Source organism: Nannospalax galili, unplaced genomic scaffold, assembly GCF_000622305.1.
Source record: "Nannospalax galili isolate Female #2095 unplaced genomic scaffold, S.galili_v1.0 scaffold336, whole genome shotgun sequence".
Taxonomy (NCBI): domain Eukaryota; kingdom Metazoa; phylum Chordata; class Mammalia; order Rodentia; family Spalacidae; genus Nannospalax; species Nannospalax galili.
Window position 1 is genome coordinate 3242194 of NW_008343385.1, and position 24324 is coordinate 3266517.

The 24324-nt window shown below is 41.0% G+C and overlaps 2 protein-coding genes across 2 annotated transcripts in view; one reads left to right on the forward strand and one right to left on the reverse strand.

The window, feature by feature from the left end:
* The first annotated feature begins 138 nt into the window (after positions 1-138).
* Positions 139-23027, forward strand: Timm9 (translocase of inner mitochondrial membrane 9). Its single transcript, XM_008839511.3, has 5 exons — positions 139-630; positions 5923-6012; positions 19278-19342; positions 20157-20252; positions 22625-23027. The coding sequence occupies exons 3-5, from the start codon at positions 19304-19306 to the stop codon at positions 22757-22759; spliced, it is 270 nt and encodes an 89-aa protein (XP_008837733.1). The 5' UTR covers positions 139-630; positions 5923-6012; positions 19278-19303; the 3' UTR covers positions 22760-23027.
* Positions 23028-23192: 165 nt separating this feature from the next.
* Tomm20l (translocase of outer mitochondrial membrane 20 like) overlaps positions 23193-24324 on the reverse strand; it is a 10546-nt gene continuing 9414 nt past the window's right edge. Inside the window, 1 exon segment of the mRNA XM_008839587.1 lies at positions 23193-23246. Within this exon segment, the coding sequence (XP_008837809.1) occupies positions 23193-23246 (54 nt within the window).

A 24324-nucleotide genomic window follows, 5' to 3' on the forward strand; every position in this document is an offset into this window, starting at 1 on the left:
CTTGAGACACAGCACGCATGCGTGCACCGACAGTGTCCCAGCCCTCCAACCGCAGAGCGAAGGTGCTGGTGCTCTTCCATCCCTCTCCGGGTGGAAACAGACGCCCAACGAAAAAGACGTAGAAGACGTGTGAATTTACTTTATTTTAAAGGCGATATATTGCGTTTAGTTTTGGATACGATTCAAGGTACCGCCGGAGGGCTAAAGAGCTCTCATTCAGCCCATAGACAATACTTTTGTTTATTAGGAGATTTTACAATGTAGTTTCTGCAGACCGTTAGACTCGGAGGATTAAGTAAATTGGGCTCTGAAGACATTTCCACAGATTCGCAACGTTGTGGGAAAGAAAGTGGAGAATATGTGCATTGTTTAAACAGGCAATTACAAAAGATAATTCTTAGGGGATTTTAGGATTCGCTTGGAGTCCTGGCTTTCCCTCCTACGGTTTTCCAAGTTATAACGAATCTGCGCCAAAGGATTTCAGCGCTCTTTGACATCACAGCTCCCACGTGTTCGGTGCCATCCTGCGGCCGCAGCGCCCGGTCTGTACTGACCCACTGCCCCCAGATCCGACCCTGAGCGAAGTCCCTCAGCCGCGTACCCGAGTCTAACGCGAGAGCCTGTCATTAAGTATGGTCTCTTTTCTCGACTCGGGCGGGATCCCGGGCGGGGGCGGCAGGCAGGTCCCCGGGAGGAAGGCGCCGCATGTACGCGGGGCGTCGGGACTGCGCAACCGGCGGCGAGTCCCGGAGCGGCCGGACCTGCCGGGGGGGCGGGGGGGGGCTGGGCGCGGCGAGGCTGGAGCCGCCTCCTGCTCGGGTCTGCAGGGTCTGGGTTGCCTTGGACGGAGGGTGAACGCGGTGAGCTGTCAGCGCCGTGACCTTGAGCTGTCAGGCAGGAGACCCTTCTACTGAAACATCCTTTTCTCGGCTCTGATCTTCTCTAGAATCCCTGATCTCATTTCTGGAGACGCACTACTTAGGACTTTCAGCTTTCCCTGTAGATCTTGCTGGATGATTTAAAACAGAGTAATCAAAGCCCGATGTAACTGCAAATAACAAATTTTTATTTCTCTTACACCCCTGGCTGTGTACGTTTGTTCCTATGACCATAGGATTAAAAGACACTGTAAAGTGTTACCCTTGGAGAACCTGCTAATTACTTTTTGTTGTTATATCTTGATGACTTTTGTAATTATTTTTGTCAGTTACATTTTCTCTTTCGTTGTCTTTGAGTTGTATCTGTTGGTTCACGGTTGCAAGAGAGCTTAGAGATTAACACCCATGATTTCTATGTGAAACTTAGATGAGGAAGAAAAAAATGACCTATCCTCTCTAATCTCAAAAGACTGAGCAAAGGCAATCATTATGACTTGAATAAATAATTTGAAATGTACAACTCCTTTAATATCAAATGTGGGGCCTAAACCCTAAGACCTACCATCCATTGTTTCTATCTAGTCTCTTGCCTTGAGGCCAGCCTTTGAATCAGAGAGCAATGCTAAATTATCTTTCAAGTGTTCCCTACCCCCTCTAGTTAACAATGAGTTAGAGTTGTCTGTTAATCCAACAACCTAACATTTTAAACCTTTTGCAAATAACCTAAAGAGTTATAGAAGAGTCTGGCTATATCTGTTAAGCAGGTTAGTTAAAAATTCAAATGTAGACCTGTAAGCTCTCAAATGACACTGATAGCCCTTGAACAAAAAAAAAAAAAAAAAAAAAAAAAAAAAAGACCATCCTGGTTGTGCATACTTTTAAACCTGAAGAGGCTGAAGCAGGTGGATCTCTGTGAGATCAAGGCCAGCCTGGTCAACATAGTGAGTTACAGGCCAGCTGGGGCTACAGGGAGACTGTCTCAAAAAAGACCCCCCTGGGGCTGGAGAGATGGCTCAGCGGTTAAGAGCACTGACTGCTCTTGCAGAGGACCCAGGTTGGTTTCCCAGTACCCACATGGCGGCTACAAACCGTCCTTAACTCCATTTCCAGGGGAATCTGAAGCCCTCTTCTGACCTCCACGGCATTGCACGACACGGGTGCACTCACATACATGTAGGCAATACACATAAAAATAACAGCCGGGCGTGGTGGTGCAGGCCTTTAATCCCAGCACTTCAGAGGCAGAGGCCGGCGGATCTCTAAGTTCAAGGCCAGCCTCGTCTACATAGTGAGTTCCAGGACAGCTGGGGCTACAGGGAGACCCTGTCTCAAAAAAGACCAAAGAAAAAAAATTAATAATAATAATAATAAATAAATACAATTTTAAAAAAAGACACCCCCCCCCCCACACACACACGGGGCGTGGTGGTGCACGCCTTTATTCCCAGGACTGTGGAGGCAGAGGCAGGTGGATCTCTGTGAGTTCTAAGCCAGCCTGGTCTCCGTTAGCGAATCCAGGCCAGCTGCAGCTACAGGAAAAAAATAATAAAAGACACCCCCCACTCTTATTCTCTCTTCTGAAGCACCTCTCAGATTTCAAAGGGAAGGGGAGGCTTCCCTTTAAAAGCCTGTTACACAGTTTTAAAGTACTGGACCATTTTCTTTCTAATGCTATTTCTCTTCCACCTTGAGGCCCAATCATAGCCTTGAAGCCCTCTTAGTAAACCTCATTCCTGAAGGGAATTATGTATTGGTTTTCTTTTCCCTGACTGGCCACTGTTCTTTAGTATTTCACTATTAGTATACATTTACTTTTCCTTTCCCCACCCAAAAAAAATTTTCTTTCCTGATTCAGGAAATAGTTCATGCACAGGACTTAATTGCAATGACCTCCTTTTTTTTTTTTTTTTTTTTTTTTTTTTTTGAGACAGGGTCTCCCTGTAGTCCCAACTGCCCTGGAACTCATTATGTAGACCAGGCTAGCCTTGAACTCACAGAGATCTGCCTGCTGCCTCCTAAGTGCTGGGACTACAGGTGTGCGCCACCACACTTGGTTGCAATGACTCTTTGGTGTCACTATAGCAGGCAGTTAAACCCCTTTTCTTTAAAAAAAAAATTTTTTTAATGTGTGCCAAGTGCTTGCCTACATGTATGTATGTGCACCATGTACATGCCTGGTGCCTGAGGAGGACATAAAAGTGCATTGTATCCCCTGGAGCTGGAGTTACAAACAGTTGTTAGCCACCATATGGATACTAAGAACCAAAACTGAGTCCTCTGCAAGAGCATCAAGTGCTCATTAACTACTGAACCACCTCTCCTATATAGCTTTTTTTTAAGACTAGTCCTGTTGTCTTCAGTTATTCCACACTATGAATTCTCCTAATTATTCCTTCAAGATCAGAGTGAAACCCAACATTTTTAGGCAAGAGTGCCTAAGTAAGTAATGCTCCATGCCTTAGTGCATCCCACTGTGAAATTTTGCCTAATGGTGGAACCTACTTTGTGTGATGCTAGGTTGAATCTTTCATTATGGTGGTGACTCTGTGAGCTTACCAATGAAAAAGGACAAGTCTCTTTGATAAGTAACCTATGGATGTGCATGAAGATCATGGATAATCATGCAACGTATCCCTTAGTTTTATCCATGATACTTGACTGAACCCCAAGACTTTGAGCTATACTACCAGTTCTAGAAGGACCAGGAGCAATCATAGTAGCCGGGATGTCAGAAGAGTCCTTTATTATAAATTGAGTTTGAGCTGTATTAAGATTTGGCTGTAGAGCTGGTACATATTTTCATATTGTTTGTTTTAGTTTGGTTTTGTTTTTTAAAAAATATTTTTATGCCAGGCCTGGTGGCGCATGCCTGTAGTCCCAGCACTTGGGAGGCAGAGACAGGCAGATCTCTGTGAGTTCAAGGCCAGCCTGGTCTACATAGTGAGTTCCAGGACAGCTGGGGCTACAGGGAGACCCTGCTTCAAACAAACAAACTAACAAACAAACCAGCTGCAATGAGAAAAAAAAAATTTTTTTTTATTGAATTTTTGGGGCTGGAGAGATGGCTCAGCGGTTAAGAGCACTGACTGCTCTTGCAGAGGACCTGGGTTTGATTCCCAGCAACCACATGGGGGCTATAAACTGTCCTTAACTCTAGTTCCAGAGGAATCCAAAGCCCTCTTCTGACCTCCGCGGCATTGCATGACACGGGTGCACTCACAGACATGCAGGCAATACACCCATACACATAAAAAATATTTTTAAAAATTAAAAAATTTTGGGCCAGGCGTGGTGGCGCACGCCTTTAATCCCAGCACCCGGGAGGCAGAGGCAGGCAGATCTCTGTGAGTTCAAGGCCAGCCTGGTCTACATAGTGAGTTCCAGGACAGCTGGGGCTACAGGGAGACCCTGTCTCAAAAAGACAAAAAAAAAATTTAAAAATTTTATTAAATTTTTGTGTATTTCATATAATAGATTTTAACCAAATGTAGACCCCCTCCACCATCTGAGCCTCCCACCATAGCTCCCTCCACTGGATTTCATGCATTCTGTCATATATGCTAAGTCCTATTTGGTCAAGCATTTGTACCCAGATGTCCCTCAGTGCAAGCTCATCCACTGGAGTCTAGTCAGCCTATCTAGAGTCATTCCCCTTAAAGAAGAGCTACTCTCCCTCACCTCTCAGTAATCAGTTGCCAATAGTTCCTCAGCTAAGGTTGGGGCCTGCTGCACATTTCCCCAGTTCTATGCTGGGTTTTTGTCTAAGTCGGCATGGGTCTTATGCATGCTGTCACCATTGCTGTAAGTTCATATGAGCAAGTTCCCAGTGGTCTGAAAGCCTGTTTCCTTATGTTCATGCACCAACCCTAGCTTTTATAATCTTTCTGCCCCCTCTTCCACAATGGTCCCTGAACCATGGGTGGGTATGTTTTAATATAAGAGTCCTCGGGCCGGGCGTGGTGGCACACGCCTTTAATCCCAGCACTTGGGAGGCAGAGGCAGGTAGATCTCTGTGAGTTCAAGGCTAGCCTGGTCTGCATAGTGAGTTCCAGGACAGCTGGGGCTACAGAGAGACCCTGTCTCAAAAAGACCAAAAAAAAAAAAAAAGAGTCCTATGCAGGGACACGCACTCTGCAGTCTCTTATTCTCTGACACCTGGCCAGTTGTGGCCTTCTGTGTGCTTTGCACTCTGTTGTATGAGGAAACTTTGCTGGTCAGAGTTGAGAGATGGATTAGTATTCTCTCTACCCCCTATTCTGCTATGTTCCATGTGCCTTAGGTGTAGAGGTTCCACTGTAGATGTGTTACTTAGGGCTGGGCATCTCTCAAACGTATATTCTCTGTGTGTGACCAGTTTCAGAACTCTGTAATAGCCTCCCTCTGTTGCAAAAAGAAGCTTCTTTGATGAGTGTTATAACAGTATACTTATCAGAGTAGTGGGCAGGTCCGATAGGTAGATCAGGAGGCCAAGCTTGCATATTGTTCTTAAAGAGAAATGGAGGCTATCCATTCTCCTTATCATATCCTTACTAATTATTTTCCAATATTCAGAATTTCTGAAGTTGTGTGATGACAGTCACATGAAATAAATTTCTTCAGGACATGTGGCAAGTGTTCTTGTTCTTCCCAATTAATGGATTTCCTTTCTGAGAAGGAAATTAAAATAATTTAGGGAAAGAACAAAGTGGATTAGAGAAGAAGTAACAGACTGGGTGTGATGATCCATACCTGTAATCTCAGCACTTGGGAATATCTCAAGTTCATATCCAGCCTGGGCTCCATAGCAAATTCTAGGACACATGAAACTGTTTCCTAAAGAGCATAACAAAATCAATAATAGGCATAATAAATGTGAAAGTTGTCTAGCATGCATGAGACCCTGGTTTGACTCCTAGTACCACAAGAGGGAAGAAAGTCTGGCTGATTCTGTCATTCAGTTTGGTAATAAAAATGAAGAAGCTTTAAGTTAAAGTAGCTAACATAAATTTAGATTTCATTAAAAAGAAGAGGCTTCGCAGTCATATTATAATGCATTGTTTTTCAGGTAAGAAATCCGGGCCTCACTGGAGACATTCAAACAAAGGCTGGACAGTTGCTTTTCCAGAGCAGAAAAGAAACTCATGCATCAGAAAAGGTTTGACCTTGATTACTAATAAAATCTCCCTTTACGCTTAAATTCTCTGCTTCTAGGAGAATTTAGTTGGGCACAAAAATAGCACTGGTGATATAGTCCTGCTCACTGCTTGCCCTGTTCTCCAGATGACAGGGAGATGACCCACAAGCTAACCCTTGTTTTGATATTTGCCTCTACAATAGCAAGTATTTGCTGTAATCTCTGGAAATCAGGATCAAGTAAAAGGATAACAGGGCCTGGAGAGATAGCTCAGCAGTTAAGAGCACTAAAGTTCAGTTTCTAGCACCCATGTCAGGGAGCTCACAACTACCTGTAACTCTAGCTCTAGGGGTTCTGATTCCCTCCTCTGGCCTCCACAGGCACCTGCACTCATGTGTACATACCCCCACAGACCCACACATACACACATAATTTAAAATAAAATATTTAACTAAATAAAAGAGTGACCCACATCACTGCTTCCTGCTCTAACCATCAGGTGTTTTTGTTCTCAGTCAGCAGAAATTGTGACTAAATGAATCATAGGATTGGGAAAAATTTGAAAAGAAAATGTATAATCAAATGATTCTAGAGAAAAAATAAGTTGATATAATAAATATAATATAATATATAATATAATTAATATGTATGAGAAGACCATTTAAGGCTTATTATTAAGAGGCATTACCAGAGCTGGCGAGATGGTTCAGCAGTTAAGAACACTGGTCATTCTGGCAGAAGACCCGGGTTTGAATCCCAGCACCCACACAGCAGCTAACAACTGTCCGTAACTCCAGTTCCAGGGAATCCGACACCCTCTTCTGTCCTCTGCGGGCATTGCATGACATGGGTGCACTTACCTACATGCAGGCAACACATACGTACACATAAAAATAATAAATAAAATTTTTTTTTTATAAAAGAGACATTACCAAGAAAATAACATAGCTAGACATACTGGCATACCTGTAATCCTTGCACTTGGGATGCACAGGTCAGAGGATCAGGAATTGAAGTTCATCCTTGGCTAAAAAGCAAGTTCGAGGCTAGCCTGGGCTACAGGTGACTATCTCAAAAAACATTGTCAGCAGCAGTAGTTGTATGAGGAGCATGAGAAGAGGATGGAGACAGCCCAGTGTGCCATCCTGAAACAGAGCATTCCTTGCCACTTCATCCTGTGCCTAAAAAAGTCAAGAATTGTAACCTGAAGAAATTCAAGGCTTGGAATGGGGAAAAGAACCAGATTTGGGCATTATTCGTTTTACAAATTTCTAAGGAACTGTAGGTAAGGAAAACAGATGTCTCTTTGGTATGCCCTGTGGATAGTCTAGTTCACTGTGTGTCCTGAGTGCAATGAGCATACTGTACTAGTTCAGCAATTCAGAGGCTGAGATCTGATGAGTTTCCTTTTTACTTATGGCTAGAAGCATGTTCATAAACCAACCTCCCTACTATTTATCATTGCTTTTGTATTTTTTTTTAAGTTCCCACAATAATTTCATTTTATACTTAGTTCCATATAAGTTATCGTACCAGTTCTTAGATCTCTTTAGCCTGTTTTTCTTGTTTATATAACTTAAAGAAAATTTTGTGTGTGCATGAATGCATGCATGGGTGCAAGTGTGCATGCGCACATGCATAGAGGTGCCCTCAGAGGCCAGAAGAAGCCATCAGATCCCATAGAGCTGGAGTTAGAGGCTATTGTGAGCCACCTGACATGGGTGCTGGGAACTGAACTCCAGTGCTCTGGAAGAGCAACAAGCACTCTTAACTGCTGATTCATTTTTCCAGCCCTTTTTTGTACCTTTATTTTGAGATTATTATAGACTTACATGGAGTTGTAAGAAAAAAATGAGATCTCTTACACCCTTTACCCAATTTTCCACCAGAGTAACAGCTAGAGTACAAAGTCTTATCCAGGATATTGAAAACTGATACAGTCATGGTGCAGAACATTTCCATTATGCAGGTCTCTCCTGTTGCCGTTCGGTAACAACGCCCACTTCTCTCCTACCCCATCGCTCCATAGCCAGTGGCAACCACTGCTGTGTTCTCTGTTCCTACAGTTCTGTCATTTCAAAAATAATAAATAATAGAATCATACAGTATGTAATCTTTTAGAATTAATTTTTTTCACTCAGTTTAATTTTCTAGGCTGTTGCATATATCAGTACCTTATCCTCAACTATTGATTACTGTAGCTATATGAAAGTCTTTAAATAAATAGATTCCACTTTCATCTACATTTGACTACTTTAGTCCTTTTGATTTCCATGTGTATTTTAGTATAGTCTTACCTATATTTATAAGAAATCTTGCTGTGAAATCTTGATAAGAATTGCATTAAGCATGTATCCCAATTTGGGGAAAATTGACATTCTTACTATATTGAGTCTATGAGCATAGTGCGCCTCTCCATGATTTAGGTCTTCTGGTCTGCGAGCATAGTGTGCCTCTCCATGATTTAGGTCTTCTGGTCTGTGAGCATAGTGGGCCTCCGTGATTTAGTCTTTGATATCTTTCAGTAGTACTTTATAGTTTTCAAGATACTAATGCTGTGCATATCTTGTGGATTGCTGGCAAATAGAAATGTAAAACCTTGCTGGACTCATGTATTAGTTCTTGGAGTCCTTTATAGATTCTTTGGGAGGGAGTTTCTTTGTCATCTTCACATAAAGGTAGATCTATGTTCTTCCTTTATCTTCTTTATGCCCTGTATTTCCTACTGCTTTACTGCACTGGGTAGAGTAATGTACTCACTGTACCTCATAGTAGACATCTTTCCTTGTCTACAGCCTTTTTAGTTTTTGGGGACAGGGTCTCATGAAGCCCAGGCTGCCCTCAAACTTTCTATATATAGCTCAGGCTGATCCTCCTGCCTTCCCCTTCCACTTCCCAAATACTGGGATTACAGGCATGTGCCACCACACTCAACTCCTTGCTCACAGTCTTACTAGTAAGTATTGTCTTTTCACCATTATCAATATATTATGTGTTAAGCTTTGTTTGCTTTATTGAATTTTTGCAAATTTCATACAATTTATTTTGAGCATATTTAGATCCCCTCCCATGTCTACAACTCCCCCTTACTAGCCCCACACCAGGTTTCTGTACTCTAATATATTTTTTGAGAGAGGTTTTTTGTCATAAATGTGTTAAATTTTTATTGGTTTTCTTTTTTTAATCACAGTCCCACAATCTTGCTCAGGAAGCTGAGGCAGGAGGATCATGAGTTTGAGGCAAGTGCAGGCTACCCAGCAAAACCTTGTCTCAGGAAAAAAAAAAAAAAAAAACTGTTTTCAGGAGGGGGATCAATTGATACAGAGAGAGAGAGAAAGAGGGTCAGGTTTGTGTCCCCAGAATGCGCTTCGGTGTGGGTTTATCTGCTGGTGCCTGGTCAACCTACTAAGAGTCTCCCCCTTAAATGAGACTGAATCTCCCCTTCCCAGCAGCCATCAGTTTCCAGTAATTCCTCAGGTAGGGTTGGGGTTTCTTACCTATTTTCCATGTCCATGCTGGGATTTTGTCTGACTTGAGCTTATGTGGGACTTGCGCATGCTGTCACCTTTGCTGTGAATTCATACGAGTAACTGACCAGCTGTCTGGAAAACTCTTTGTTTCCTTGTGTATCCAGCCCCTCTGGCTCTTAAAGTCTTTCCACAGTGGTCCCTGAGCCTAGGGAGGCAGAGGAGCCTTGTAGGTATCCTATTCAGGGGTAAGCAGTCGGCTGCCTCTTATTCTCTGTACATTGGGCAGTCGTGGTTCTCTGTGTTAATCACCATCTGCTATATAAGGAAGCTTCTTTGCTAAGAGTTGAGAGGTGCATCAATCTATGGGTATAACAATAAGTCATTAGAAATCAGGTTTGTTTTTTTAAATAATGAATGCTGTTTATTAACTTGTGGAAATCTCCCTTTTTCCTATTTTTCAGAGTTTTTGTCATATATGTGTTAAATTTTTGTTGGTTTTCTTTTTACTTTTTTAAAATTGTATTTATTATTTTTATTATGTGTATGCATATATTGCCTGCATGTAGGTAAGTGCACCCATGTTGTGCAATGCCCATAGAGGTCAGAAGAGCCTGTCAGATCCCCTGGGACTGAAGTTATGGATAGTTGTTAGCTGCCATGTGGATGCTGGGATTCGAACCAGGGTCTTCTGCAAGAACAACCAGTGTTCATAACCGCTGAACCATCTCTCCAGCCCGGTTTTCTTTTTTATCACAGTCCCACAATCTTGCTCAGGAAGCTGATGTAGGAGGATCATGAGTTTGAGGCAAGCTCAGGCTACCCAGCAAGACCTTGTCTCAAAGAAAAAGAAAAGAAAGAAAAATACTTATTTTCAGGAGGGGGATCAATTGATAAGATCATATGATTTTTTTTCTTCTTTTTTTAATTTATTTATTTATTTTTTTATTTTTTTGTCTTTTTGAAGCAGGGTCTCCCTGTAGCCCCAGCTATCCTGGAACTCACTATGTAGACCAGGCTGGCCTTGAATTCACAGGGATCTGCCTGCCTCTGCCTCCCAAGTGCTGGGACTACAGGCGTGTGCCACCACACCCAGCAAAATATTTATTTTTATGTGTATGGGTATATTGCCTGAATGTATGTAAGTACACTTGTGTTGTATAATGCCCACGGAGGACAGAAGAAGATATTGAATCCCCTAGAACTGGAGTTAACAGACAGGAGTTAGCCGCCATGTGGGTGCTGGGAAATCAAAACCAGGTCCTCTGCAAGAGTAGTCAGATGTTCTTAACTGCTGAGCCATCCTCTCCAGCCCCAATTTTTTTTTTTCTTCTTTAGTTTATTTCCAAGTATTGAGCCAATCTATCTTCCTTCAAATGAAGCCTATTTGGTCAAAGTGTGTAAGTCTTGTATATTGCAAAGTTGTATTTTCTGTATTAGCAAATCCACAAAGCCTTTCACTGGTAAATGTTTCTTGATGTGTGTTCCACAGCCATTCAATAAAAACAAATTTTGCAGTTAGGCAAAATGTTCTACAAATGTGAGTTATAGTCTGGTTTGTTGATGGTAGTATAGAATTTTTTCTGTTATCTGTGCTAATTTTCTGTCTAGTTGTGTTGCCAGCAGTAGGGGCTGGGAGGTTTTAGAAATAGGGTAATCAGACCTCTACCCAGGTTCTTGTAACCCAGAAGAAGAATTCAAATATGGGAATAAGGAATTTAGAAATTATATTACAAAGCAAAAGTAAAAGTACACACTCAGTGTGGTAATGCAACTTCTCAAGAATGGGTGGGATCCCTAGGGATTGCGGATACGCATTATGCATATGGGGTGTTTGGATATGTCAAGATGCATTCTGGGATCAGCCAGTTGTACATGGCTAAAGTGGGGAGATGCCCTTATACTGAAGCAAACAGTTAGCTATCATGTGTGTCTTTACTGTGACAAATGAGCCCTGCTGTAACTGCTCTGCATCATCCCTAAGCCACCCTACAGCTTGCCTTTTCTCTTTGATTCATATGCCTGTTTAATCTACGTCAACTGTTCAGTTGGTTCTTGAAAGAGTGCTTTTAAAGTCTATAATTGTGGATTTCTGTTTATTCTTTCAGTTCTCCTGGTTTTCTTTTTCTGTTTTACAGCTCTTTGGTGCATAAACATTTAGGGTTGCTATGACTTCTTGGAAGATTAACAAGTATGTCCCATTCTGTCTCTAATAATTGGCTTTGAAGGGTTTTTGTTGTTGTTGTTGTTTCTTTTTTTGGTCATTTTTGGACAGGGTCTCCCTGTAGCCCCAGCTGGCTTGAAACTCCCTATGTAAACCAGGCTGGCCTCGAACTCACAGAGATCCACCTGCCTCTGCCTCCCAAGTGCTGGGATTAAAGGCGTACACAATCATGCCTGGCAAAATCTACTTTCTAATAATATACTCTTGCTTTTCCTGCTTTCTTTTTCTTTTTTTTTTTTTCTTTTGTTGGTCTTTTTGAGACAGGTCTCCCTATAGCCCCAACTGGCCTGGAACTCACTAATAGAGCAGACTGGCCTCAAAGGCACAGAGATCTGCAAGCCTCTGCCTTCTGAGTCCTGGGACTAAAGATGTTCACCACCATGCCGGCCTCCTACTTATTTCTAATTAATGTTTACATGATTTATTACCTTTTTCCATCCCCTTTATTATTTTTATTTGTTTTGGGGGGCTTGTTTGGTTTGAGGTTTGTTGTTACATTTATTGTGTGCGTGGGTGTGTGTATATGCCATAGTACATGTTCTCCACAGTACATGGGGTTCAGAGGATAACTTGTAGGAATCAGTTCTTTCCAAGATGAGGGTTTCAGGGATCAAACTCAGGTCATCAGTCTTGGCTGCAAACACTTACTGAGCCATTTCACTGGCCCTTCTTTGGTTTTCTGTTTCTTTGAGATGTAGCCTGGTTTGATCTCAAGGTCACAACACAGCAGAGAATGAGATTCTCTAGCCTCAACCTCCCAAGTGCTAAAATCATGTTATACAGTATGGCTCCAGGCTTTATCTTTTGTTTATAATCTGCCTACACTGTTAAATTTGAAGCGTTTCTTATGGACACCTTACACTTGGCTACTGATTTTCAATTTGCTCTGCCAATCTGTATCTTTTAGGGTATTTTTTGTTTAGTTGGTTAGTTGGTTTTTTGAAACAAAGTCATCTTATATAACATATACTTGCCTTCAACTCATAAATCTACTGCCCCAGTCTTCTAGAGTGTTGGGATTACTGCCATGTCAGGCTTCAGTCTCTGCCATTTAGTTGGTGTATACTCAGTTCACTTATATTTAATGTAAATTTTAATCTATCAAGGCTTAAACTTGTTATTTTACTTTTTGTTTGCTGTTTGCTGTTTTTTTCTTTTTCCTGCCCTCCTCTGATCCATTGTGATTTATTCATACTGTTTTTAAATGCATTTGTGTATCTTCCTTAGAGGTTACTGTAAGAATTATGATAAATACATATCATATATAGCCTATATAATAACTCATCACAGTCTAATGTTACCAGTTCAGGTGAGGTATGGAAACTTTGCCTCCCTTTACCTTGTTTACATTCATTTAGAACCACATTAAGAATTTAGAATTAGGGGCTGGAGAGATGGCTCAGCGGTTAAGAGCACTGGTTGATCTTCCAGAAGACCCCAGTTCAAATCCCAGCACCCACATGGCAGCTAGCAACTGTCCGTAACTCCAGTCCCAGGGGATCTGACAGCCTCTTCTGACCTCCACAGGCATTGCACGACACGGGTGCACTTACCTACACACAGCCAATACATATACATAAAGTAAAAATAATAAATAAAAATTTAAAAAAAAAGAATTTAGAATTAAGACTTTTGCCACAACTGACAAAGATAATTGAGGAAACTAGAGAAGGGAAAATGTATTTCTTTTGTTCCTTTGTGGTTCCACAAAGGGTTTTTTTTTTATTATTACTATGGTTTTCCTCTTTCTTGATGTCCCAAGATTCCTTTTGTTATTTTGTTTCTGTTTAAAACTTTAGCCATTTTTGTTATGCTGATCTGTAGGCAACAAATTCTTTAAATTGTTCTAATCATTAAAAATGCTTGCTGAGGGCCGGGTGTGGTAGCACATGCCTTTAATCCCTGTACTCAAGCACTCGGGAGGCAGAGGCAGGCGGATCTCTGTGAGTTCAAGGCCAGCCTGGTCTACACAGTGAGTTCCAGGACAGCTGGGGCTACAGGGAGACTCTGTCTCAAAAAGACAAAATAATTAATTAATTAATTAATTAATTGCATGAGTGAATGAATGAATGCTTGCTTACTGAGCATGGAGATGCATGCCTTTAATCCTAACACCTGGGAGGCAGAGGCAGGCAGTTCCCTGTGAGACCAGCCAGGCATTCCCATAAGTTATTTTCACTAAAAACAAGTTTTTCAGGTTGACAGTTCTTTTAGCACATGAAAAATTTTGTGCCACTTCTTTCTGGCCTCCCAGATAAAAGGTTTTTTGTTTGGTTTTGTTTTTAACAGAGCTTACCTTCAAGTTTATTTGTAAAAACGGCACTCTGCAAACAATGGGGAGGAAGGTCACACCAGCCCATCCATAGGTCTTCACATTGGCAGACAGAGGCCTTTACTACGGGTTCTTCGCAGGGGCCTGGACACCTGTGGGAGCCTGAGGTAGAGTGGTACAGGAATTGAAGGCTACCTGGGCGGTGGCTGGAATTGCAACCTCTGCCTTGGTTTGGGCCTTGGCCTGGGCCATGGCCTTTAGTTGGCAGAGCCCGACCCTTGGCCATGTAGCTAGGAATCTGCTTCCCAAGCTTGGGGTGGGCAGTGAAAGCAAGTGGTGGCGCTTGCTGTTGCGACTTTTGGCATCTTGGGCTTAACCTCCTTGGGCCTGGTGGCCTCAGCACATGCACGACCATAGCACTGTTGGCTTGCCTCTTCTTCTGATGCTTCCTGTGCTTCTTGGCAAAACGCATATTCCCTGGGAACTTGGTATCAACCCCCTTAAGAGATTCATATTTTTGTGATCGGGGTTTCTTGATGCCATTTCTGTGTCATTTTCAGAATTGGTTGTGTAAGGCATGGTTCTTGGACTTGGCCATGTCTGAACCTGTAGGAAAGACAGATCCGGTCTGGGGCTCCTCTCCAGGCTGGGCCACTTCTGCCACCCTGGGGGAAACCCTCTGTTCCTGAAGCGCCTGGGACCAGAAGAGAAAGAGCCTCTAGTAAGAGGATTTATAGTTGCTGCGCTCCAGACTTCCAGCTTTAGTTTTCAGGCAGGTGACGGTAATTTATCTTAATGTGGCTTTTATTGGGCCATGCTGTTGAAGGTTCATTCAGCTCTTGAATTTGTAAGTTTGTGTCTTTTGCCAAATTTGGGGCCCTCTAGCCATTATTTCTCCCTAGCTGAGGGGAGCTAAAGTGTCTCATTACTGCTCCTTGTGTGGTTTCCATTGATGCCATGGGAGGGCCTAACATGAGGAGGGAGCAGTCATACAGATGCTGAGTCTCCATCAGCCTCTTGCTCTTGCCCCAGAGGAGAGGGAAACAGATACCTCATTCCTGCCAGCTGAGATGAAAGCTCCCTGTAAGGCTTCCCCTAGCACTTAGTAATGGCATTAGGGGGAGGTCTTGTTCTGCCTGGCAGGAATAAAAATCCTCTGTTCCTTAATCAGCCTTCTCTCTGTCTGACTCCACTTCAGGACAAGTGTTGGAGTGCTTGTTGCAAACTCCTGAAGGTGTAAGTGTACCTTCCCCTTTTGACCTGAGCTAATATGGGTGGGTTAAGGGTCTTGGGATTTTTTTTGTTTTTGTTCTGCTTTTACTTTTGGTGGTGGTGTTTGCTGTTCAGTGGCTTCTGTCTAAAACCTTCCTGTCTTGTGGCTGCTCTTCCGTTTGTTAAACCCAACTTGGGGGGTGGGGGGGTCTTGTTTTTGACTGATCACAATTTGAGGTTGCCGACTTCTACAGTTTTAAGTCAGTAAGGAAGAAAAAAAAAAAAAAAGCACGTGAAAAATTCATCCCTGTTTCTAGCCAGTTTCCCAAGGTTCCTAGCCAGTCTGCTGCTGTCTCACGACCTCTCACTTTTCTTGCATTTACTTTGTACATAATGTCCAGCTTTCTAGTTGTACATGAGAGGGGATTAAGGAAAAGCACATCTACAGCATCTTCCTAGATGTACACGTCCTAAACAACCTTGCTGTGTGACATGTGTGATATGCTTCTAGACTCCTGTTTCTGTGGTCAGTGGCACTTTATAGCATCTTTGAAGATACAGCCTGGCACACATGAATGAGGATAGTCACAACAACATAAGTATATATATATGTGTGTGTGTGTGTAGAGAGAGATTGATCATATGGAATCTATATTCTTTATAAAGCTATGAAATAAAATAGGAATAAAGAGCATAATTCTTTTTAGGGGTTTGTATGGAACTGAATGTTATTAGCATAAGTTAACTTATATTAACTTTTGGGGTTATGGAACATTAGTTGCCTAAACTGGGCTAAACTAAAATCTTCACTGTATTGTCCTGGTTTACTATTCAATAGAAGATAGAAAGGACTCTTAATAGAAAAGAGTATTTTGTATCCTGTTACTGTGAAGACAAAAATTCTCTGGCATATACAGTTATATTTGTTATTAGGCATTACTTCAAAGAAAACCAAGCTATAACACATAAATTGAGACCAGAATAACAAATGTCAATAGTCATCATAATATTTTGAAGGAAAAAAAGAACAAAAAGTAAATGCAGAGGGTGATGGTGTAGGTGTGGTTGTGAGTGGAACTATGTGTCAGCTGTTTTAATCAAAATGAGAGTATTTCTTCATGATGGTGTCATGCACTTTGCCCTAAACTTGAATCTCCTATTTAGTTTCAACTCGATATCAGCTTCACCTCGTGCTTTTCGGAGCCACTTTAAGTGATGAACTACTAAGAAAAATATGTACATCCAGTTTATCTTCATGTTACTTACAGGAAACCCCAAACTAAATATAATAGATAGCATTTATGTTAATACATGGTGTAAGTGGTTAGCAATTTTTCTTGCTTTTATAAGCTATTTAATTTCTGTTTTATTTTTTAAGATTTTTTTTTTTTTTTTTTTTTTGTTTTTTTTGTTATTTTTAGTTTATGTGCATGAGTATTTTTTTTTGTTTTTTTTATTTTTTTTATTTTTTTTTTTTTTTTTTAAATTTTTTTTTTTTTTTTTTTTGGTCTTTTTGAGACAGGGTCTTCCTGTAGCCCTAGCTGGCCTTGAACTCACAGAGATCCACTTGTCTCTGCCTCCCGTGTGCTGGGATTAAAGGCATGCCCTACCACACCTGGCTCTTTTTTTTTAATTGTGTGTGTGTGTGCGTGTGTGTATGTCTGAGTGTCTGAGTGCAGGTACCCACAGAGCCCTGAGGCATCAGATCCCCCCCTGGAACTGGAGTTATAGGTGGTTATAAGCTACCTGATGTGGATGCTGGGAAGCAAACTCAGGTCCTCTGAAAGAGCAGAACACACTTTTAACCACTGAGCCATCTCTCCAACCCCACTAATTTCTATTTTAAACAGCTTTATTTTAAATAAAACTTTGAAATGTGATGGCCAACCTTTTTAGATCTAGCCAAGATAGAGAAAAATAAACAATGTAATCTATTCTTATACTTGGGTTATCTGAAGTCATATTTATTAGGGTATCTGTTAACCTTGGTAATTTAGAAAGGTTTTATTTTTAAATCTTATTTTTATTTTATGTATATGTGTGTATTGCCTGAATGTAGGTAAGTACACCCGTGTTGTGCAATGCCTGTGGAGGTCAGAAGAGGCTGTTGGATCCCCTAGGACTGGACTTACGGACAGTTGTTAGCTGCCATGTGGGTGCTGGGATTCGAGCCCGGGTCTTCTGCAAGAACAACCAATGTTCTTAACCGCTGAGCCATCTCTCCGGCCCCAGAAAGGCTTTTTTTAAAAACTATCTTTCTCTATTGCCCCCAAGTTAGGTCACAAGTATCATGTATTCAGAAGTTTCTGATAATTCTCAGTGATTGCCCTTTTTAAAATACAGAATATATAATTCCTATAAAACTCTGAATATTTTTCCTGAGCCAGTATTGATTAAATAATGTGATATTTGTTAAAAGTGAATCATGTTTGTTAACAATTAATAGAACCTTTGTGTTTATATAGATAGTAAAATGGTCAGAATTAAATTAATGACCATTGGAATAATAAACTAAGGAAGACAGTAGAAGTCTCTTGGTTTCCTTAAAAACTCTAGTAAGGGACATTAGTAACTAAGTGGCTTTACAAAGTAGAGTCTTAATACAGGAGATTTGGCAATATACAAGGCCTTTAAGTTCCATAGCTGGCATTAGAAAATCTACCTCTTGGAGTTGGAGAGATGGCACAGTGGTTAAGTGTCGTAAGCCACGACTCTGTCCAGCAGAGCCGAGGAAAAACGACACAGACACCAAGGTGAGGTTCAAGCTTCTGTTTCTTTTTCCTCCTTTATTCTCTCTTATTCTTTCTCATATTCTCTTCACTATCTCACCCACTATGATGCTGCTCGTAGGTCTCCTATATCTCTCACTTCATTCTCTCTCACTTTATTCTCTCTCACTACATTCTCACTTCTCATTCTCTCTCACTATGATGCTGTCTCGTTGTTGCTGTTCTGTTCTCTTCTGTTCTCCTTTATTACACACCTCAGCTGTTCATAATAGCGTTTCCAACAACCCTCCCTCTAGCCAGGACCAATCAGGGCACACACACGTGCAGCGGGCAGGCAGAGTGCAGCTCATTAGCCATGTAGCAAGATCATCAGGCTGGCAGCACCTGTTTTTGGGCTCACCATACTTCAGAGTTGGGGTAAACAAGCGGGATTCATGAGCCTTGGCAATCAGCCAAGAGTTGAAGTAAACAGCACGAGGTTTGGCAGCCAGCCAGGGCTCCATTATTGGCTGGCTCGGCTGTGCTCGCTTCCCACAGTTAAGAACACTGACTGTGGGGCTGGAAAGATGGCTCACCAGTTAAGAGCACTGGCTGTTCTTGCCGGGGACCCGGGCTTGAATCCCAGCACCCACATGGCAGCTGTCAGCTGTCCATAAGTCCAGTTCCAGGGGCTTCAACAGCCTCTTCTGTCTTCCTCGGGCATTGAATGACACAGGTGCACTTGCCTACATGCGGGCAATACACACAAGTGGGATGGAAATAATAAATAAAATATTTTTTTAAAAATGAACACTGTTCTTGCAGAAGACCTGGGTTCGATTCCCCACACCCACATGGCAGCTAACAACTGTCTATACCTCCAGTTCCAGGGAATCCAATGGCCTCTTCTGTTCTCCGCAGGCATTGCACGACACGGGTATGCACTTGCCTACATGCAGGCAATACATTCATACACGTAAAATATACTAAATAAAAATAAATGAAAAGAAAAAAAAGAAAACCTACCTCTGGGGCTTGAGAGATGGCTCAGTGCTTAAGAGCACCAGCTCATCTTGCCGAGGACCCAGGTTTGAGTCCCAGCACCCACATGGCAGCTAACAATTGTTCCAGTTCCAGGGGAATCCAGCACTGCCTTCTGACTCTGGGCACAGGTGCATTTACACACATGCAGGCAATACACTCATACACATAAAATAAAAATAATAGAATATTTAAAAAAAGAAACTCTACCTCTGAACAGTTGTCATTAAAGATTGAGATTATGGATGATTTATGACTGCATGCAGTTAGAAATTTATAAAATATAAACAATAATTAAACAACTCTTTAGACAGCCTAAAATGTTTATAGATGACAGACTTTTTTTTTAACTTTTAAATCAGGTAACTAAGAAGCATATTGAAAGAATATGGCTGCACAGATACCAGAATCTGATCAGATAAAACAGGTAAGGTATTATAATTAAGGGTAAAGGATTGGGGGGAGGGAATAAATATATATATATTTACACACACACATATATATGACAGTAACTATGCAACTTTGTCAGTCGTTGATCCCTCAAAGTAAATGTATATTATTTTACTTCCAAAATATTAGAATAATGGTGCTTGTTTGTGATCCCAGCACTTAGAATGCTGAGGCAAAAGACTGTGAATTCTAGGCCAACCTTGGCTACATGGTGAGTTTGAGCTAAACTTCAGCTACATAGTGAGTTCTACTCTAGCCTAGGCTCCATAGCAAGTTTGAGGCCAGCTTCAGCTACATGGTTGTGAGTGGAATTATCATGTGTTAAAATTTTTAGTCAAAATGAGAATATTATGAGTATAGCATTTAAATCCCCAAACCAAAAAAATACATTAAAATGGGTATAAATTATATAAAATATTTTCTGTTTTGTTTTGAAGCCAAATCTTGTTATATTGCAAAGGCTGGTCTCTTAAACCCTTAGACTCAAGTAATCCTCCCATCTCAAGCCTCTCAAGCAGTCAAGATTATAGGCATCACCACTGTCCCTGGCTGTGAAAGCGATGCATTTTTTTAATTTGACAAACAATAGAGGAGAAAAGTACAACTAGAAAGTAAGACCATATTTGTACATCGTGTTATAGTACTGTAGTTAGCAAAAGAATCAGGAGGAAGAAAGGAAAGGGAAAGAAGAGCCTGATGGGATAGTTTGTTTAAATACAAAAATATCAAAGTTTCAAAGTACCTTTGTTGTAAAAACTGAATATTAAAGAATCTTCTGATTTTATTCATAGTTTAAGGAATTCCTTGGAACCTACAATAAACTTACAGAAACCTGCTTTTTGGACTGTGTTAAAGACTTCACAACAAGAGAGGTGAAACCAGAAGAGGTATGGAAAGCATTGCTCCCTAAAAACTCTCCCAGGTACCTTAAAAGTAGGATAAAGTGTAGGATCCACCACGCACTTCACTTGTTCCTCCTTCCTGGGCTGCCATTCTCTGCCCTGCTCAGAGAAAGTAAAGCAGTCAAGGACCCATGGCACTGAGTTCAGTGTGACAGTCACATTGCATCAAGCAGACCTTTGCAGAGCAGGTATCTGGGACAGCTGAGTTACTGTTCCACAGCACAGATTTTCAATAACTGTCTTTTAGTCAAGATGCAGTGCTAAGGAAGTTTGATATCTGCTTTGAGAACTGTGACTCCAGAAAAAGCAAAATACAAATACGGTGCCTTGTATTGCAGAAGACTCTGAAAACCAATCCTAATACTTCACTTTTAATGCCCTTATCAAAGTCTTTATGTATCTGCTCAAAATGAATTTTCCAAATTGAAAAAGTCAACAAACACTCATGCCAAGATGTAACTCATTAAATAATTTATAAGTTTAGAAAACAGTATAATAATTTTTTAAGAATATTTTTAGCAGGGAGTGGTGGCGCATGCCTTTAATCCCAGCACTCGCGAGGCAGAGGCAGGTGGCTCTCTGTGAGTTCAAGGCCAGCCTGGTCTACATAGTGAGTTCCAGGACAGCTGGGGCTACAGGAAGACCCTGTCTCAAAAAAAAAAAAAAAAAAAAAAAAAAAAAGAATATTTTTATTCTTTGCCAATTTTTTATATATATATACAATGTATTTGATCACATTTTTTTAAATTTACGATTTCTATGATAAGTAACACTAATAAAATTTGATATAATTTTAAGCAGAAGAAAGAAGGCGGGGGGTTCACGTTGCAAAACCCCTTTTCCTGGAACGAATTTTTTAAATCAGTTTTTCAAAATGGGTCAGTGCAACAAACGTATTCAGTGACTAGTCATGTTTAATTCCTATTGCACTAAGGTTCAATGGAATTTAAAAGAAAGCCCAGTTTTCATGATCACTTCCTTAAAAGAATAACATGTGTTAGATCCTTTTGAATGCAAAAATGGTTCTTACTACTCCAGTACACAGAAATTTGAATTCACATGTCCACTGGAGTAGGGAAAAAAAAGAAAAAACTCCGATGGAGTTGAAACTAGACAAGTCTGCTTTCTTACCCTCTTTCATGATGTGTGTCCTTTTGCCTTCCTTGTTACCTAACATTGTCCTCTCTTGGCCTCCTTTCTAAATTTTTAGGCTTTACCCATGTTTACATCTGTTTACATATATACATGTATATGTTGTAAACTAGGATCAGCATATGAGGGAGAACATGTAGGTTTTTCCTTCTGAGTTTGAGTCACTTCACTTAATTGATATTCTTTTTAAAAATATATTTTATTTTTATTTTATATGTATGTCTGTATTGCCTGCATGTATGCAAGTGCACCCATGTCATGCAATGCCCACAGAGGTCAGAAGACGGCTTCAGATCCCCTGGAACTAGAGTTACACATGAACAGTTATTAGCCGCCATGTGAGTGCTGGGAACTGAACCTGGGGCCTCTGCAAGAACCACCAGTGCTCTTAATCACTGAGCTAGCTCTCCAGCCCCTTAATTGATATTCTTATTAAAAAGAAACAGGTTGAAGATGGGCAACATGACACAGACCTATAACCCCAGCAACTGGGGGGCAAAGGTAGGAGAACTTTGAATTCTAGGCCAGCTTGGCCTGCCATAGCAAGACCTTGCTCAAGAGTAAAACCTGAAACAAAATTAAAAGTTGTAAACTAATTATTGAAAAATTGAGTGTCTCTGGACATGGTAGTGCTTCAGCTGGAACTACAGGGAGACCCTGTCTCAAAAAGACCAAAAAAAAAAAAAAAAAAAGTTGAGTTTCTCATTAAAAAGAAACAAATGTATTGGATATACATTTATCTAAATAAAGGGATAGGAATATGGGCTTTCGGTTTATAGAAAAGCTAGTCCACAGGCTTCATGAAAGCAGGGGCCCACCGTTGTTCTTAAGGCCTACAGTCTAGTAGGAATTTCATAGACATTAATTTTTATCAGTGGATTAAGTATAAACAGTTTAAAGCTATGATTATTTGCAAGCCATTAATACTACTTAATTTGTAGATGTATCCAAAGAAAAGCAAAGTTCCTGGTGGTGTTTCCTATAGAATACAGTACATTTTTTTTTTTTTTCGTCTTTTTGAGACAGGGTCTTCTTGTAGCCCCAGCTGTCCTGGAACTCACTATGTAGGCTGGCCTTGAACTCACAGAGATCCACCTGCCTCTGCCTCCTGAGTGCTGGGATTAAAGGCGTGCACCACCACACCCGGCAGAATACAGTAATATTTATTTTCCTGTTGCCTCTTGATCTTTCCTCTTTATTTCTAGGTTACCTGTTCAGAACATTGTTTACAGAAATATTTGAAAATGACCCAAAGAATATCCATGAGGTTTCAAGAGTATCATATTCAGCAGAACGAAGCCCTGGCAGCCAAAGCAGGACTCCTTGGTCAACCACGGTAAACAAGTCCTGGAGCAGGGACTTCACTGAAAGATCGCCAACAGCTGTTGACTGAAGTGAGGATTCATCTGGTAGAATCCCCTGAGAGCAGGAGGAGCCATGGTAAACCATCTGTCGTGACTACTTGACAAATGGAAACCACTGGAGAAACAAAATCACCGTTCACCAGAAATAAAACAGAAGGTCTTACTGTTCAGTGAAAATGATGTTGAGGCCTTAAGATTCAGCTGCTTGATCACCTTGATTATAAAATAAACCACTGTTTCTTTATTTGTGACTGTTAATTTTAAAAGTAAAATATGTGTCCAATCGTGTATGAGATAGAAAAAAATTTATTACTAAAAGTAAAATAAATGAAAGTATCACTGGGCAGTTGTTTTTACTATACAGAACACATAGTATTCTGCCCGGATTGTGGATGCACTGAAATGTTTTTTAATCAGGATCATCCTTCAAATACTTCTGTTCATTCATATCTGCCTCAAATTGCTAGTAAAATACATAAAACAGTTACTTGCTAATCATTTCAGGGTTCAATTCTTTTATTTTTTCCACCCTTCTTTTGCTAGGTGAGCATTACACATTCTTATCCTAACTGCACGTTAATGTATCTTTAGGAAACATCCCATCTGAGGCTAGCTTGGGTATGTTTGTGACTATTGTGCTCTAGTATAGTCTTACTGTTTTGTATTTTATTTAAAATGACATGCCGGGTGTGGTGGTGCACGCTTTTAATCCCAGCACTCAGGAGGCAGAGGCAGGCAGATCTCTGTGAGTTCAAGGCCAGCCTGGTCTACATAGTGAGTTCCAGGCCAGCTGGGGCTACTGGGAGACCCTGTCTCAAAAAAGACCCCCCCCAAAAAAAATCACTTTTAGCCTGGCTTAGTGGCACACGCCTTTAATCCCAGCACTTGGGAGGCAGACGCAGGCGGATCTTTGTGAGTTCGAGGCCAGCCTGGTCTACATAGTGAGTTCCAGGACAGCTGGGGCTACAGGGAGACCCTGTCTCAGACAAAAAATAAAAGAAAATGACTCAAAGGCTAGAGGCACTTAATGCCAAGCCTGACAAATGACCATCCCTAGGACCCACATGCTTGAAGGAAAGAACTGACTCCTGCAAGTTTTCCTCTGACCTCCACACTCATGCCACACAAATAAATGTAAAAAAAAATTTTTTAAACTGAGTCCAACGTGAATTGTTTTGAGTCTGACCAACAGTGTGCAACTGATATGAATTTTATGGCTAATGAATTCTGAAACAAATCCAAGAATTTGCAGGAAATTCTAGCTGACAACTAAGTATAACAAGCAGCTGGTGAAAGTAAGAGCTATGTGTTATAGGACGGAGTTCGTAAAAAAAATCACCACCATTTTAAGAAAAGTAGCAAGGTAAATTTTAATTTTCGACTGGCCGGGCTGTCTGTCTCGGAGTAGACACAGCCCTGATGATTGTCGGGTCAGAGTTTTTATAGGATTACAGAAATATTATTCAAACAGGATACTTGTGAACCAATCAGGTTTGTACAACATAGCAGAACTTTGACTCTATTGATCAACAACCAATCAT

Coding starts and splice junctions, on each gene's coding strand:
- Timm9 (XM_008839511.3), top strand. CDS start 19,304: ATGGCTGCACAGATACCAGAATCTGATCAGATAAAACAG. Junction 19,343..20,156: donor AATCTGATCAGATAAAACAG/GTAAGGTATTAT, acceptor TTTTATTCATAG/TTTAAGGAATTCCTTGGAAC. Junction 20,253..22,624: donor GAGAGGTGAAACCAGAAGAG/GTATGGAAAGCA, acceptor CTTTATTTCTAG/GTTACCTGTTCAGAACATTG.